Raw genomic sequence first — 14,501 nt, forward strand, 5'->3', positions numbered from 1 at the left:
CTTAATAGTTTTCTTTTTTTTTTTTTTTTTTTTTGAGACGGAGTCTCGCTCTGTCACCCAGGCTGGAGTGCAGTGGCGCAATCTCGGCTCACTGCAAGCTCCGCCTCCCGGGTTCACGCCATTCTCCTGCCTCAGCCTCTCCGAGTAGCTGGGACTACAGGCGCCCGCCACCACGCCCGGCTAATTTTTTGTATTTTTAGTAGAGACGGGGTTTCACCGTGGTCTCGATCTCCTGACCTCGTGATCCGCCCGCTTCGGCCTCCCAAAGTGCTGGGATTACAAGCGTGAGCCACTGCGCCCGGCCGACTTAATAGTTTTCAACTAATGATTTGATCCAAGTGTGATTGTTGTTTTACAACGAAGGAAAGTTTCTAGAAAACATTAGTACTGGTAATTTCCCCCGTTTTCAAATGGGGGGAAAAAATACAACTCTGAATTGTAGCTCCAGGCTCCATAGTCGGTTTTGTTTGTTTGTTTGTTTTTGAGACGGAGTTTTGCTCTCGTCCAGGCTGGAGTGCAATGGTGCGATCTTGGCTCACTGCAACCTTGCCTCCCGGGTTCAAGCGATTCTCCTTGTCTCAGCCTCCCGAATAGCTGGGATTACAGGCGCGCGCCACCACGCCCGGCTAATTTTATATTTTTTAGTAGAGACAGGGTGGTCTCGAACTCTGATCTTAGGCGATCCGCCCGCCTCGGCCTCCCAAAGTGCTGGGATTACAGGCGTGAGCCACCGCGCCCGGCCCACGTGGGTTATTTCTAAGGCGGCTTTGATGGACCACAGTACACACCTATGACCCCAGGGCAGTTCTCCAAGGTGCGGGCGCCGGGGTCGGCTGAGAAGGGCAGCGGGGACACGGGGGATGCCCGGCAGCCCTCGGCCGCGGACGTCAGCCCTTTCCAAGAACGCGCGGGCCCGCACCCCCCGCGCGCGGCTGCCGATTGGCTGGGACGGCGCCGGGCGTGACGTCAGGGCCCGCCCCTCCGCCCTCCGGCCCCGCCCCACGGGGTGGCCTGGCAGTTTGGTCTGGAGCAGCTGAAACCGGTTTGAGCGTAGCTGCTTCCTGCCGCTCGACGCTGCGGCAGGCCGCCTGGGGGAGCACTGGCGAGGCACGGACGGCGGGTGCCCCTCTGCCCGCGGTCCTCGCTCTCGGGCGGGGCGGCGGCAACGTGGACCTGCGGACTAGCGAACCCGGCAGGTGAGGCGGCGAGCCGGGTGCGGGGTCCGGGCGGCCGCCCACGTGGCGGGCTGAGCTGTCAGGGCTCCCCGGGACGCGGCGGGGCGGGGGGCGCTGGGGCCGAGGCGCGGGCGGGGTCCTCGGGCCGGGCCGGCCACTGCCCGCAGGGGAACGGCGGCCGGGCGTTCGCTGCGCTAAGTCGGTGGCTGGGACGCACTCTTCGACTTTCATTGTTCACTGCCGCGCTTCCGCTGGGCTGCCTGGGGCTTAGTACCCTTCTGAAAAATACGTGGAGCGTTTGAGGCGTAGCAGGGTGCTTGGGGCATGGGACCACCGCAGATATGCAGAGTACTGAGTCGGGGAACAAAGACACCGAAAATGCAGGTGCGGTCCTCTGGGGACATCCCCTGCCCCACGGCGGCCCCCTGGCTCACCGCCGCTCTCTGTCCCTAAGTTACTCATCGTGTTTTGACAACTGCTTATTTTCTGAAATTGCCTGGACACGTAGTCTAGGGCTTGCTTGTATAATTCAGTTATTCCAAGAAACTAAAGTGCCTTTCCTAGGAAAAGATTCCAGGAATAGTCATGAGTGCCCTCGATACAATTTTTTAGGTCTGCTGCCCCTTCTCTCCAAAGCTCTACTTTTCCCAAAGCTCTTCAGACTGCCTTGCTGAGGTAGGAGAGAGAGCCTCAACCACTTCGGTGTCCTCGTCAGCCCTCTCCCCAGACTCCACTGGCCGGCTGGAAAAGAAATCGGGCATGAATTGTAGAGGATTCTTCCACCTTAAGGCAGCTGTTAGTCTGATGTAGACCTGCAGAGAGGAACTGATGGAACCGAGCAGGATGTTTGGACCCGATGTTTTTTCTTCATACTCTTCTGTCGCCTCCTCCCATTTCTGCACAGCTCTCACCCACTACTCTACCCCGTCATGCTTCCCCTTGCTACGTTTCTGACTAGTTGTGACTTAACTAAGAAATAAATACAAGGTATCAGTCTTTTTTTTTTTTCAAAATTCCTAATGTCGTGGATACAAATAACACCAAGCAAACAAGCAAAACTGCACATGGTGCAATCCATTCCTGATTTACGAACAGGAAGAACCAAGAGCTAGAGAAAACCATTATTCTAGACAAAATTTAAATCTGCAAAATAACGACGTGGGAAAGCTGGACTCTGAGAAATAATGACCACAAAAGAAAACTCATCGTAGCAAAGTGAGTAATATTTGATACGTACATAAAGTACGTTGATGAATCGAATCTTTATGTACGAGTTAAAACAGGAAAAAAGGTATGAAACATACGCAAGTGAATAATATCACGGTAAAGTGAATGGAAAACATTTGGGAAAATGTTACTGCATTGTTTAGAAAGTTGATCAAGGAATTAACTTGGCGTAGTGAAACCTATTCCAGAAACACTTTTTAAATAAAGATCCATTAATGTCTTAACATGTTTGATTAAGATATTGGCTTCAAGTATATGGGAATCAGAATGACAGTCACAACTTGTCAGAAATGTAGCAAGGGTCGTAATGATCCTTCACCAAGATGAGCAAAAATTAACTCAGGGAAAGTTAGGCACTTCATGTATTACTTTATTTAGCTAGTTAGGAGGGTCAACGCTGCCAAGGCCTGGGAAAGGGCAAGAAGAACTGGAAACAGCTTTTTTCCTTGAAAAAATTCGAAAGAAAACAGATATGTTCCTTGTAGCCAGAAAAACACTTTTAGCTAAAAATATCTGACTTCAATTTAGCTCTAAAGTAAATGTCCCTGTACCTTGGTTTACTTCATATCCCTTTTGTTTCCCAGCCTGGTAAATCAGTAGTGTCACGTGTCGGGAAAGTTTATTTGAGGAAAAGAATAGAGTAAAATTTATTTTGGCAGGTAGTGTGAACTCTGAAATTTTTAAAAATGTGGATTAATTACCATGTTGTATTTTGCCAATTGCTTGAGTCTTTTAAAAATGGTTGTTTAAATACTACCCAGAATCTCAGATGAGAATGCTGTTGAGTGTTTCTCTTCAAAAAGTACAAAATAGATGTTATGTTTTCAAAAACCAAAAAGCAAAAGCCTATCTCAGGAAGTGTAGTCTGTATGTGAGGTAATAGGCGAGTTGGTTAAATTATCTGGTCAGCTCATGTGCATACAATGACTAACATTTTTCATCTTACTCTTGTTTTTATGTATATCCAGAACGGACCTTCCCTTTCCAAGTTGTGATTTTTTTTTTCTTCCTTGTTTAGAAGAAGGTGTATGGGTGGGTGCATACCTTTTTTGTTTCACAACACAGTCGTTTTTTTACTTGGTCACTGCTGTTTTGGTGGTAACTGGATGCCAAAATTGTATACTTCAACACTGCACCAGACTTTTGGCCTCTGTCCATAATCAAGTAAATTGCATTTAGAACAGCTTCCGAGGCCTTTATTTGGTATGGTATCAAATTTGGGGAGAGGGGGCGCTCAGGGTGGAAATCAAACCAGATTGCTTGACTTTGGTAAATCAAGTGGAAGATGATGCTTTGTTGACTTCTGGAGAGGTTTTCTGGGAGGTGTTTTTGTGCTTGTGTATATAGCTTTGTATAGTACATTTACTGCAGCTGTTTACCGCTAAGTTACTGTAGTCACTCTTCTAAACATCTTTGAGAATAAAAGACTCAATTTCTATAATCAGTTCATTTCCCTTTTATTATATTTACTTAAGTTTTCCGTTTGCCTTAATGCAGTAGAAATCTAGAGATAATTTTATACTAGCTGTTGATTTTAGTACATAGGAATAATATCTGATTTCCCTTAAGTTGATTAAAATAGTTATTTAAAGTTAGTCAACAAATAGCAAAATACAAACTACTTAATCATGTATATGAGGTTGTCCTTAGTTGAGAACCGCAGCAGTAAACACCAAATGAAAGGGCACCTTATAGGTTAAGACTGAAGTGGTCATTCAGCCCTTTTGATGGGTGATGGAGTATTTGCTCTCTTAAAATTAATTCAGTAACTTAAATGTCAGGCTTTTTTTTTTATTTTATTTGAGACAGAGTCTCACTCTGTCACCCAGGCAGGAGTGCAGTGGCACAATCTCAGCTCACTGCAACCTCTGCCTTCTGGGTTCAAGTGATTCTCATGCCTCCCAAAGTGCTCGGATTACAGGCATGAGCCACCACACCTGGCCGCCATGTTTACTCTTAGATGCAGAAAGTAGAATAATAAATTATTTATTTTAGAAATTATTTTGATGAAGGGAAGGCTTTTTTTTTTCTTTTTCTTTTTTGAGATGGAATCTCCCTGTGTTGCTCAGGCTGTAGTGCAGTGGCGTGATCTCGGCTCACCACAACCTCCGCCTCCTGGGTTCAAGTGATTCTCCTGCCTCAGCTTCCCAAGTAGCTGGGACTATAGGCACGTGCCACCATGCCCAGATAATTTTTGTAGTTTTAGTAGAGATGGGGTTTCCCTATGTTGGCCAGGGTGGTCTGGAATTCCTGACCTCATGATCTGCCCACCTCGGCCTCCCAAAGTGCTGGGATTACAGGCATGAGTCACCACATCCGGCCTTTTTTCTGTCTTTTTTGAGATAGAGTCTCGCTGTGTTGCCCAGGTTGGAGTGCAGTGGCACTATCTTTGCTCACTGCAACCTCTGCCTCCCAGGTTCAAGCAATTCTCACGCCTCAACCTCCTTGGTAGCTGGGATTATGGGTGCCCACCACCATGCCCAGCCAATTTTTGTATTTTCAGTAGAGACAAAGTTTCACCATGTTGGCCAGACTGGTCTTGAACTCCTGACCTCAGGTGATCCACCCGCCTCAGCTTCCTGAAGTGCTGGGATTACAGGCATGAGCCACCGTGCCTGGCCAAAGGGAAGGTTTTCACTAGTGTAGTATTGGATATTCTAACCAAAATGGTAGAGTTGCCAAATAGGGAATTTCATATCTGAATATGACATGACTCCACATTGGTGGTCTTGCGCTCTGTGAGATGAATATTTGACAATGTACATTTATAAATATATATATGTGTATATATGTATATATATACGTGTATACATATATATACGTATATATATACATATGTATTCAGTGTTACATTTTATAATTGATGTAAATGTGATGATACATAGTTTATAGCAAACACGGAGCCTGGACTCTTGACCCTCATCTCAACCTGAGCCCTGTTGATGTTTGGAGCTGGACAATTAATTATTTGTGGAGGGCTGTTCTGTGTATTGTATGGTGTTCAGCAGCACTCCTTGGCCTTTACCCGCTAGATGCTAGGAGTGCCACTCCCAGTTGTGACAACCAAAAATGCCTCCTGACATTACCAAATAATCCCCTGGAGGGTAGAATTGCCTTTGGTGAGAACTGCTGGTATAGATCTATCTACCTTGACTGGGAAGTGTGGTTAATTGTGTGTAGCAGTGTTCATTAAATGACTCAGGGGGAGGGGAAGGGTGCAAAGCAGAACTAGAAAAATGACTATGTAAGGTAGCTATGAAAGGTACTTTAGAATTGTTTCATAAGGTAATATATAAATGCAAATGAAATTTAAGCTGGTAGAGTAATGTACATTATGCAGAATAAAGATGTGATTGGAATTCTTATAGGAACATTGGTGGGGTGGGGGGGCAAAGGTTTTTTTGGGGCGTGTTGGAGAAGTTATGTAGAATATGGTGTGTCTGGATGGAGTATGTTCTTCATTTAAATTATGTAAGTATCTCAAAGTATATTATATATACATGTGTGTATTAATCTATTTTTTATATTCCTTTAGGTACTTAAGTTAGTGGATGGGAAACAGATTCCTTTGACTGACAGGGAAGAAATGAAAAAATTAGCTAGACAAAATGTGGATAAGTGGAAAAGAACTTCAAAGGCTTGGAGTTTAGACTTCTTTCTTATTCTTTTTTTAATCTCCTTAAATTCCTTTTACTGTGGAGTTCAGATTTCTATAATAAAGTGATTCCAAGCCAGGGATGTGAGGAAGAATCCTAATTGACAAAACGGATATAAGGTCAATTAGATAGAATCATCGGGGTTTGATGATAGGTTGTAGGTAGAGTTGAGGCTGTAAATTTGAGCCTGTAGAACCTGAGTAAGGATGGTCCTAGGGTTAATAAAGAGAAAATCTGAAAAGTTATTTGTGAGAAAATTTTTTCTTTTCTTTTTTTTGGGGGGGAGGCAGGTGGGGGGGCTCACCTCAACCTCCACCTCCCAGATTCAGGCAATTCTCCTGCCTTGGCCTCCTGAATAGCTGAGATTACAGGCATGCACCACCACGCCCGGCTAATTTTGTGTTTTCAGTAGAGAGGGGGTTTCTCCATGTTGGTCAGGCTGGTCTTGAACTCCTGACCTCAAGTGATCTGCCCACCTGGGCCTCCCAAAGTGCTGCGATTACAGGTGTGAGCCACTTGCCTGGACTCCTTCTTTTCTTTTTCTTTTAATGATAAGTTACGTTGTGTCTTAGAAGCAGATTCTCAAACTTGTTCCAGAACATAACAAGTAGTTTGTTTTAGTGGGTGATACTTTGGTTGTTTCCTTTTTGTTAAAGTAGAAATTCATTAAGTCAAGCTTTTTTCTCTCTAGTTGTTTTTCTTCTCTACCACAGTGTTACCCTGGTCAGGAAAGATAGGTTGAATTCAGAACAGCTGCTTATCAAAAGAGAAAGTATGTAGCAAAAGAATCTTGACGACTTAAAAAATAACAAGTTTGGATACTTTGTTTTACAATGTGTATTTCGGGCATGCATTCTGTCTTGTTTTGTTTTCTTTTTGAACATACATTCTTAAAGAATAGCTTTGTAGCACTAGGCTTCAAACTTGCTAGATACTTCCCAAGTAATTGAGTCACTGTATATATAAGGACTCTGAAGTTAATCTTTTTTTGCTCATAATTGAGATTAATTTTCATGTTTTGCTTTTTTAAAAAGAACTTTATTGAGACTTTGTGTTTTGTTTTTTTGAGACGGTCTTGATCTATCGCTCAGGCTAGAGTACAGTGGCACAGTCACAGCTCGCTACAGCCTCAACATCCTATGCTGAAGTGATCCTCCCAGCTCAATCTCAATCTGTAGCTGGAACTACAGGCATGCTCCCCATGCCCAGCATGTGTGTGTGTGTGTGTGTGTGTGTGTGTGTGTAGACATGAAGCCTCACTATATTGCGCAGATTGGTCTCAAATTCCTGGGCTCAAGTCATCCTCCTGCCTCAGCCTCCTTAAGTGTTTGTATTACAGGCATGAGGCACTGTGCCTGGTTTATTTTTTGCTTTTTCACTTGTTTCTCCCCCCCCCCCACCCGCACTAAAGTTACTTTAAAAAACAAAAACGAAACCAATCCCACCATAAAACTGCAAAGACATTAAATATTGCTTTTAAAAATATAAATAGCTCTTGGTTGAAGTTGTTTCTTGATGATGGCTATCTAAGGCATATATTTTTGTACTATAAGTTACTTTTCTTTTTTTTTCTAGCACGACATCATAAAATAAATCCATCAGAATGACACCTTCTCAGGTTGCCTTTGAAATAAGAGGAACTCTTTTACCAGGTATTGTAAAAGTTTTACTTTAAAACATTAAAATTGAATTAGCATGTTTCTTATCTGGATTACCTTAAATATGGAGTTGCTATTAGAGTGGGCCTGATTTTTTAGATGAAAATATCTATAGGTCTTGCCTGATAGCAGAAGTGTGCTTGGAGCATAGTAAACACACCAAAAACCTCCTCAAACACTGTCTTGTTCTCATGTTTTCCCAAGAAAGCTATGAATTTATACCTAATTTTGCACAGGGCAGAGATGGTTGGGCTGTGGTTTCTAGGCAGTATGAAAATGAAGGAAACTTTGCTAGTGCAAGAAGTTGGTAGGCCGGGCACAGTGGCTCATGCGTGTAATCTCAGCACTTTGGGAGGCTGAGGCGGGTAGATCACTTGAGGTCAGGAGCTCAAGACCAGCCTGGCCAACATGGTAAAACCCCATCTCTACTAAAAATACAAAAATTATCCAGATGTGGTGGCATGTGCCTGTAATCCCAGCTACTTGGGAGGCTGAAGCAGGAGAATTGCTTGAACCCAGGAGGTGGAGGTTGCAGTGACCTGAGATCGTGCCATTGCACTCCACCCTGGGTGACAGAGCCAGACTCTGTCTCAAAAAAAAAAAAAAAAAAGAAAAAAAAGAAAGAATAAGTTGGTGAAACAATTGGCTGGGATAACCTTGTTCCTATGTGTGAATATGTTTTTAGCTTCATTGTATTTTTTGCTGTCCGTTAAAGTGCTGTGACATAATTTTAGTGTAAGATAGCATGTCAAAGCCGTATCACACCTGGGCTCTCATAAAACTGAGGTACTTCTCGGTTTTATGCACTCTGGCTATACTGGCCTTTCAGTTCCTTAAATGTGCTGCATTCCTTCCTCCTTTCTTCCTCTTTTAGGACTTTCTCAATGCTGTTTCCTCTGCCTAGATCTTTGCCCACTCTCATACTCCCCCTGTTCCTTCTGTTCTCTCCCCTGTCTCCACTGCCAGCCTCCAGATTCCACTAGGTTCTGGCTCTATTTTATAGCACCTCTTGGAGATTTTATAGAATTATTTGAGTGACAGATTGTAAACTCTGTTGAAAACGTTACTTTTTTTTTTTTTTTTTTGAGACGGAGTCTTGCTCTGTCGCCCAGGCTAGAGTGCAGTGGCGCGATCCTGACTCACTGCAACTTCCGCCTCCTGGGTTTAAGCAATTCTCCTGCCTCAGCCTCCCCAGTAGCTGGGATTACAGGTGTCCGTCACTGTGCCTGGCTAATTTTTGTATTTTTAGGAGAGACAGGGTTTCACTATCTTGTCCAGTTTGGTCTCGAACTTCTGACCTCATGATCCACCTGCCTCTTGGCCTCCCAAAGTGCTGGATTACAGGTAGGAGCCACCGTGCCCAGCCCTTTTTTTTTTTTTTTTTTTTTGAGGTGGAGTCTCATTCTGTTGCCCAGGCTGGAGTGCAATGACGTGATCTTGGCTCACTGCAACCTCTGCTCCTCGAGTTCAAGCAATTCTCCTGTTTTGGGCTCCTGAGTAGCTGGGATTACAGACGCCTGACACCACACCTGGCTAATTTTTGTATTTTTTGTAGAGATGGGGTTTTGCCATGTTGGCCAGGCCAGTCTCAAACTCCTGACGTCAGGTCATCAGCCTACCTTGGTCCTCCAAAGTGCTGAGATTACAGGTGTGAGATTACAGACCATGCCTGGTCAAAATGTGACCTTGTCTTTTTTATGCTGAATTCCTGCACCTAGCAGAGTGCCTGGATCGGAGCAGGGGCATAGTATATCTATATTCAAAGAATGAGTGAATGACTCACACTACATCTAGCTTCTTTATTCTAGCATTCATCACAGCAATTGGCAGAGTGTGTGTGAGTCTAAGTTCAAATTCTTAGCCAAGATGATCTGGTATAGTTCTACCCCTGGGCAGAATTCAGCAGATTGAAGATTGCTAGTCAGCTGATGGGTTAGCTCCCTTGAGCCAAGTACTCACCTCTGGTTTAGTGTGTGGCCACTTCCGTGGAGAGAAGATGGAATTTTCTCCTTCTGGGGAGTTGTAGGCAGGCAGTTAAAGCTAGAAGGAGCTGGCCATGTCAGGCAAATGGACTGACCGCAGAACTGGCCACAGAAGTGTCAGTCAGCTAGATTGGGGTCAGGGGGATGCTTATTGTCAGGGATTAGAGGGAAGGAGATAATGGTGGATGTGGATATAGATGACTCTGTATGTGCCAAAGAGGAGGCTGAGGGACAGCAAGGGGATATTGGGGAAGACCCCACCTCAATTCCCCCATCACCTTGATTTCCGCACTGCACAGGAGGAAGGATCCTCTGCTAAATGTAGCGAGAATGGTAGTGCAGAGACGGCTGACCTTGGGGGAAGCAAGTACAACCGGGAGAGGAAACAGAGTATGCGGAGGGGCTGTTTGCAGATTCCTTTAGTGAGCATTCAAGTCTTCATAATCTTTTTTTTTTTGAGACGGAGTCTTGCTCTGTTGCCCAGGCTGGAGTGCAGTGGCACGATCTAGGCTTGCTGCAAGCTCCGCCTCCCGGGTTCATGCCATTTTCCTGCCTCAGCCTCCCAAGTAGCTGGGACTACAGGTGCCCGCCACTACACCTGGCTAATTTTTTGTATTTTTAGTAGAGACGGGGTTTCACTGTGTTAGCCAGGATGGTCTCGATCTCCTGACCTTGTGATCCACCCGCCTCGGCCTCCCAAAGTGCTGGGATTATAGGCGTGAGCCACCGCACCCAGCCAAGTCTTCATAATCTTTTATAAATGAGAGGCAATTAAAGAAAGGTCTGTTTGTTTTAGTGAAAAATTTCCTCATTTTCAGCAGCCATATTCCCCTGGTATCAGCAGAAAGAGAAAGTAACATTGCAGGGGGAATTGGTAAAATGCAGGAGCACCTATAAGAGGAAAGTGAACCATTGATTCCCCATTTTACTTTTTCCAATTGGAGTTTGTTCTTTTCATAGCAAAAAGTAGCCTGCTGTTTTATGTGGGGGATGAGAAATAACGAGTCCATGAAGAAGTTTTTTTTTGTTTTTCTTTTTTTTGTTAAGAGACAGGGTTGGCCGGGCGTGGTGGCTCATGCCTATAATCCCAGCACTTTGGGAGGCCCAGGTGGGTGGATCACCTGAGGTCAGGAGTTTGAGACCAACCGGACCAACAAGGTGAAACTCCGTCTCTACTAAAAATACAAAAATTAGCCAGGCATGATGGCGCATGCCTGTAGTCCCAGCTACTCGGGAGGCTGAGACAGGAGAATTGCTTGAACCCTGGAGGTGGAAGTTGCAGGGAGCTGAGATTGCGTCACTGTACTCCAGCCTGGGCGATGGAGCGAGACTCCATCTCAAAAAAAAAAAAAAAGATAACAGGGTCTCCCTCTATTGCCCAGGTTGGAGTGCAGTGGTGGAGTCATAGCTCCTCAAACTCCTGGACTCTGGTGATCCTCCTGACTCAGCCTCATGAGGAGCTGGGACTGTAGGTGCACAACACAATGCCTGGCTAATTTTAAAATTATTCTTAAAAAAATTTTTTTTTGTACAGACAGGGTCAGGGTCTCACTATGTTGCCCAGGCTGGAGCGCGGTGGTGCTATCTTGGCTCACTGCAACCTCTACCTCCCCCAGGTTCAAGTGATTCTCATTCCTCAGCCTCCCGAGTAGCTGGAATTACAGGCTTGCGCCTCCATGCTCAGCTAACTTTGTGTTTTTATCTATTTATTTACAAAAATATTTTTTCGAGACAGAGTCTTGCCCTGTCACCCAGGCTGAAGTGCAGTGGCATGATCTTGGCTCACTGCACCCTCCACCTGCCAGGTTCAAGCGATTCTCCTGCCTCATCCTCGTGAGTAGCTGCGATTACAGGTGCTCGCCACTGTACCCGGCTAATTTTTTTTTGTTTTCAAGAGTCTCGCTCTGTCGCCCAGGCTGGAGTGCACTGGTGTGATCTTGGCTCACTGCAGCCTCAGCCTCCTGGGTTCAATTGATTCTCCTGCCTCAGCCTCCTGAGTAGCTAGGATTACAGGTGCCTGCTACCATGCCCAGCTAATTTTTGTATTTTTAGTGGAGATGGGGTTTCACAATGTTGGCCAGGCTGGTCTTGAACTCCTGACCTAGTGATCTGCCCGCCTTGGCCTCCCAAAGTGCTGGGATTATAGGCATGAGCCACCGCACCCGGCCTGCACCCAGCTAATTTTTTATTTTCAGTAGAGACGAGGTTTCACCATGTTGGCCAGGCTGGTCTTGAACTCCTGACCTCAAGTGATCCGCCCACCTCAGTCCCCCAAAGTGCTGGGATTACAGGCATGAGCCAATCACACCTGGCCTTTTTGTATTTTTAGTAGAGACAGGGTTTTGCTATGTTGGCCAATCTGTTCTGGAACTCCTGGCCTCAAGTGATCTCCCTGCCTTGGCCTCCCACAGTGCTGGGATTACAGGCATGGGCCGCTGTGCCCGGCTCACATGTATTTAGAGCCCTGAAATCTGAATGACTGTCACACTTGGAATTTTAGTTAATTTTTAGACAGTCCAAGCTAATAAAATGCTCATGCAGGTGGCTAAAGCTGAGTACAATTCTAATCTTACTAGAGCAGTGCCTCAAGCTTGGAATCCCAGCTGTTCTCAGAATGTGGAGGAGTCTGTCTTGAGCCAAATTGGCAGTTGGACTCAGTTCATTATCTTTTCCTTTATGAATTTTAATTGTATTCAGAATGTGTTGATATTTAAGTCAGAGACTTCTATGTACTTTTATCCAAGTGTGTTCTGCTAAATATATAAAATTTAGCAAGAAGAGGTGGTAGCAAGAAGAGGTGGTAGCTGTATGTTGGCTTTTAAAGTCTATTGATAAGTGTTCAAAAGAAATGATAGTCATTACCTTAGTTAAGAAGTACTAGATTTTGGCTGGGCACGGTGGCTCATGCCTGTAATCCCAGCACTTTGGGAGGCCAAGCAGGCAGATCACCTGAGGTCAGGCGTTCAAGACCAACCTAGCCAACATGGTGACCCCATCTTTATTAAAAATACAAAAATTAGCCGGTCGTGATGGTGCGCACTTGTAATCCCAGCTACTAGGGAGGCTGAGGCAGGAGAATTGCTTGAACCCGGGAGGTGGAGGTTGCAGTGAGCCCAGATCATGCCACTGCATTCCAGCCTGGGCAACAGAGCAAAACTCCGTCTCCAAAAAACAAGAAGTACTAGATTTTCCAACTATAGAAGTCTTTGTTTTCATGGGTTTTTAATTACATTTCTGCTGTCTCATTGATAGTTTTGTTTTTGTTGTTTTTGAGATAGAGTCTTGCTCTGTTGCCCAGGCTGGAGTGTAGTGGTGTGATTTCGGCTCACTGCAACCTCTGCCTCCTGGGTTCAAGTGAATTCTCCTGCCTCAGCCTCCTGAGTAGCTGGGATTACAGGCACCTGCCCCCACACGCCCACCTCAGCTTCCCAGAGTGCTGGGATTACAGGTGTGAGCCACCATGCCTGGCCTTAATAATGTTCTTGATGCGAAATTTATTAATAGCTACTGTTTGACTTTCTAGAAAATATTGATTAATTACCCTTTAGAGTACTGATAGGCATTTAGTGTTTGCCTGTTAAAATTGGAAGCTGTCTTGAAAGCAGAGACTGTGGTTTTATCCCATTTGTATTCTTGGGTGCTTGTTACTGGCTCAATGAGTAGTTGAACAGATGAAGAAAACTTCATCCGTATGCCTTCCCCCTTTTCTCTGGCTTTGGTTCTAGAAAGGTGAGTCGAGTTAATAGGCAGATGTTAGTGAGTGGTAGGTAACTGGGCCCAAACCTATATCTGGTGAGGCTCTTTCATCTCTGCTAAAGGAGGCAGCATATCTGGTTGAACTAATGCAAACTTCCCTACTTATCCCACTGTGACTGATTGTTCTGTTTCTCTATGACTGATTGTTCTGTTTCTGTAGGAGAAGTTTTTGCAATATGTGGAAGCTGTGATGCTTTGGGAAAATGGAATCCTCAAAATGCTGTGGCTCTTCTTCCAGAGAATGACACAGGTGAAAGGTGAGTATGGAAATGTGAGGTTACAGAATAACTGTGACATTAACCTTATGATGTTAGGGGCTTTTAAGGTATCTTGGTATTTTTTCTTACAGTTATAATTTTTATCAACGTTATCACGTTGCATAGTTTTATGAGTGAAATAATTTTAAAAAATTTGTGTGGGAAAAACAGGTTCCTCTGTTACCGTTAATCCCCGCCTCTTAACCACTTTCTTTTTTTTTTCAATGTATTTTTTATTTTTACAGCTCAGGATAATTGAATATAGGGCTATTGAATATACTTTTAATTATTGACTGGTTCTTTAGGTACTTACCACCATAATTAGTTAGCCAGGGTCTCACTCTGTTACCCAGGCTGGAGTACAGTGGTGTGATCCCAGCTCAAAGCAGCCTTGAACTCCTGGGCTGAAGCTATCCTTGCGCCTCAGCCTCCTGAGTAGCTGTGACTATAGGCACCCATCACCATGCCTAGTTAATTGTGGTTGTTTTTTTGTTTTTTGTTTTTGGTGTGGAGATGACATTAATTTTTGTTTGTTTGTTTGTTTGGGTTTTTTTTCGGCACAAAGGTGGTGTCTGGCTATGTTGCCCAGGCTGATCTCAAATTCCTGGACTTGAGATCCTCCCACCTTGCTTTCTTATTTAAAGAAACATTTTAAGGCATTAACGTTTGTCTGGTCAGTATATATTCTTTTCTTCTTTTTCATTTTTTCTGATTTCTTTTTTTAATTGTCAGTACATATTCTTGATAAGAGATCTAATTTTTGTATTTGCCTATAAAAGTATTTCCTTGA

General features: G+C 44.5%; 1 protein-coding gene across 2 annotated transcripts in view; it reads left to right on the forward strand.

Moving 5' to 3' along the window:
• Positions 1 to 798: 798 nt before the first annotated feature.
• Positions 799 to 14,501, forward strand: part of GPCPD1 (glycerophosphocholine phosphodiesterase 1) — a 69,271-nt gene continuing 55,568 nt past the window's right edge. Inside the window, exons 1-4 of one of the 2 annotated variants that reach the window (XM_055265075.2) lie at positions 984 to 1,196; positions 1,788 to 2,390; positions 7,634 to 7,710; positions 13,615 to 13,711. In XM_055265075.2, the coding sequence (XP_055121050.1) occupies positions 7,662 to 7,710; positions 13,615 to 13,711 (146 nt within the window). In that variant the 5' untranslated portion in view covers positions 984 to 1,196; positions 1,788 to 2,390; positions 7,634 to 7,661. Of the gene's footprint in view, positions 1,197 to 1,787; positions 2,391 to 7,633; positions 7,711 to 13,614; positions 13,712 to 14,501 lie in introns of both variants that reach the window. The other variant, XM_055265074.2, reaches the window with a different exon arrangement.

The sequence above is a fragment of the Symphalangus syndactylus genome, chromosome 24 (genome assembly GCF_028878055.3).
Source record: "Symphalangus syndactylus isolate Jambi chromosome 24, NHGRI_mSymSyn1-v2.1_pri, whole genome shotgun sequence".
NCBI classification, from domain to species: domain Eukaryota; kingdom Metazoa; phylum Chordata; class Mammalia; order Primates; family Hylobatidae; genus Symphalangus; species Symphalangus syndactylus.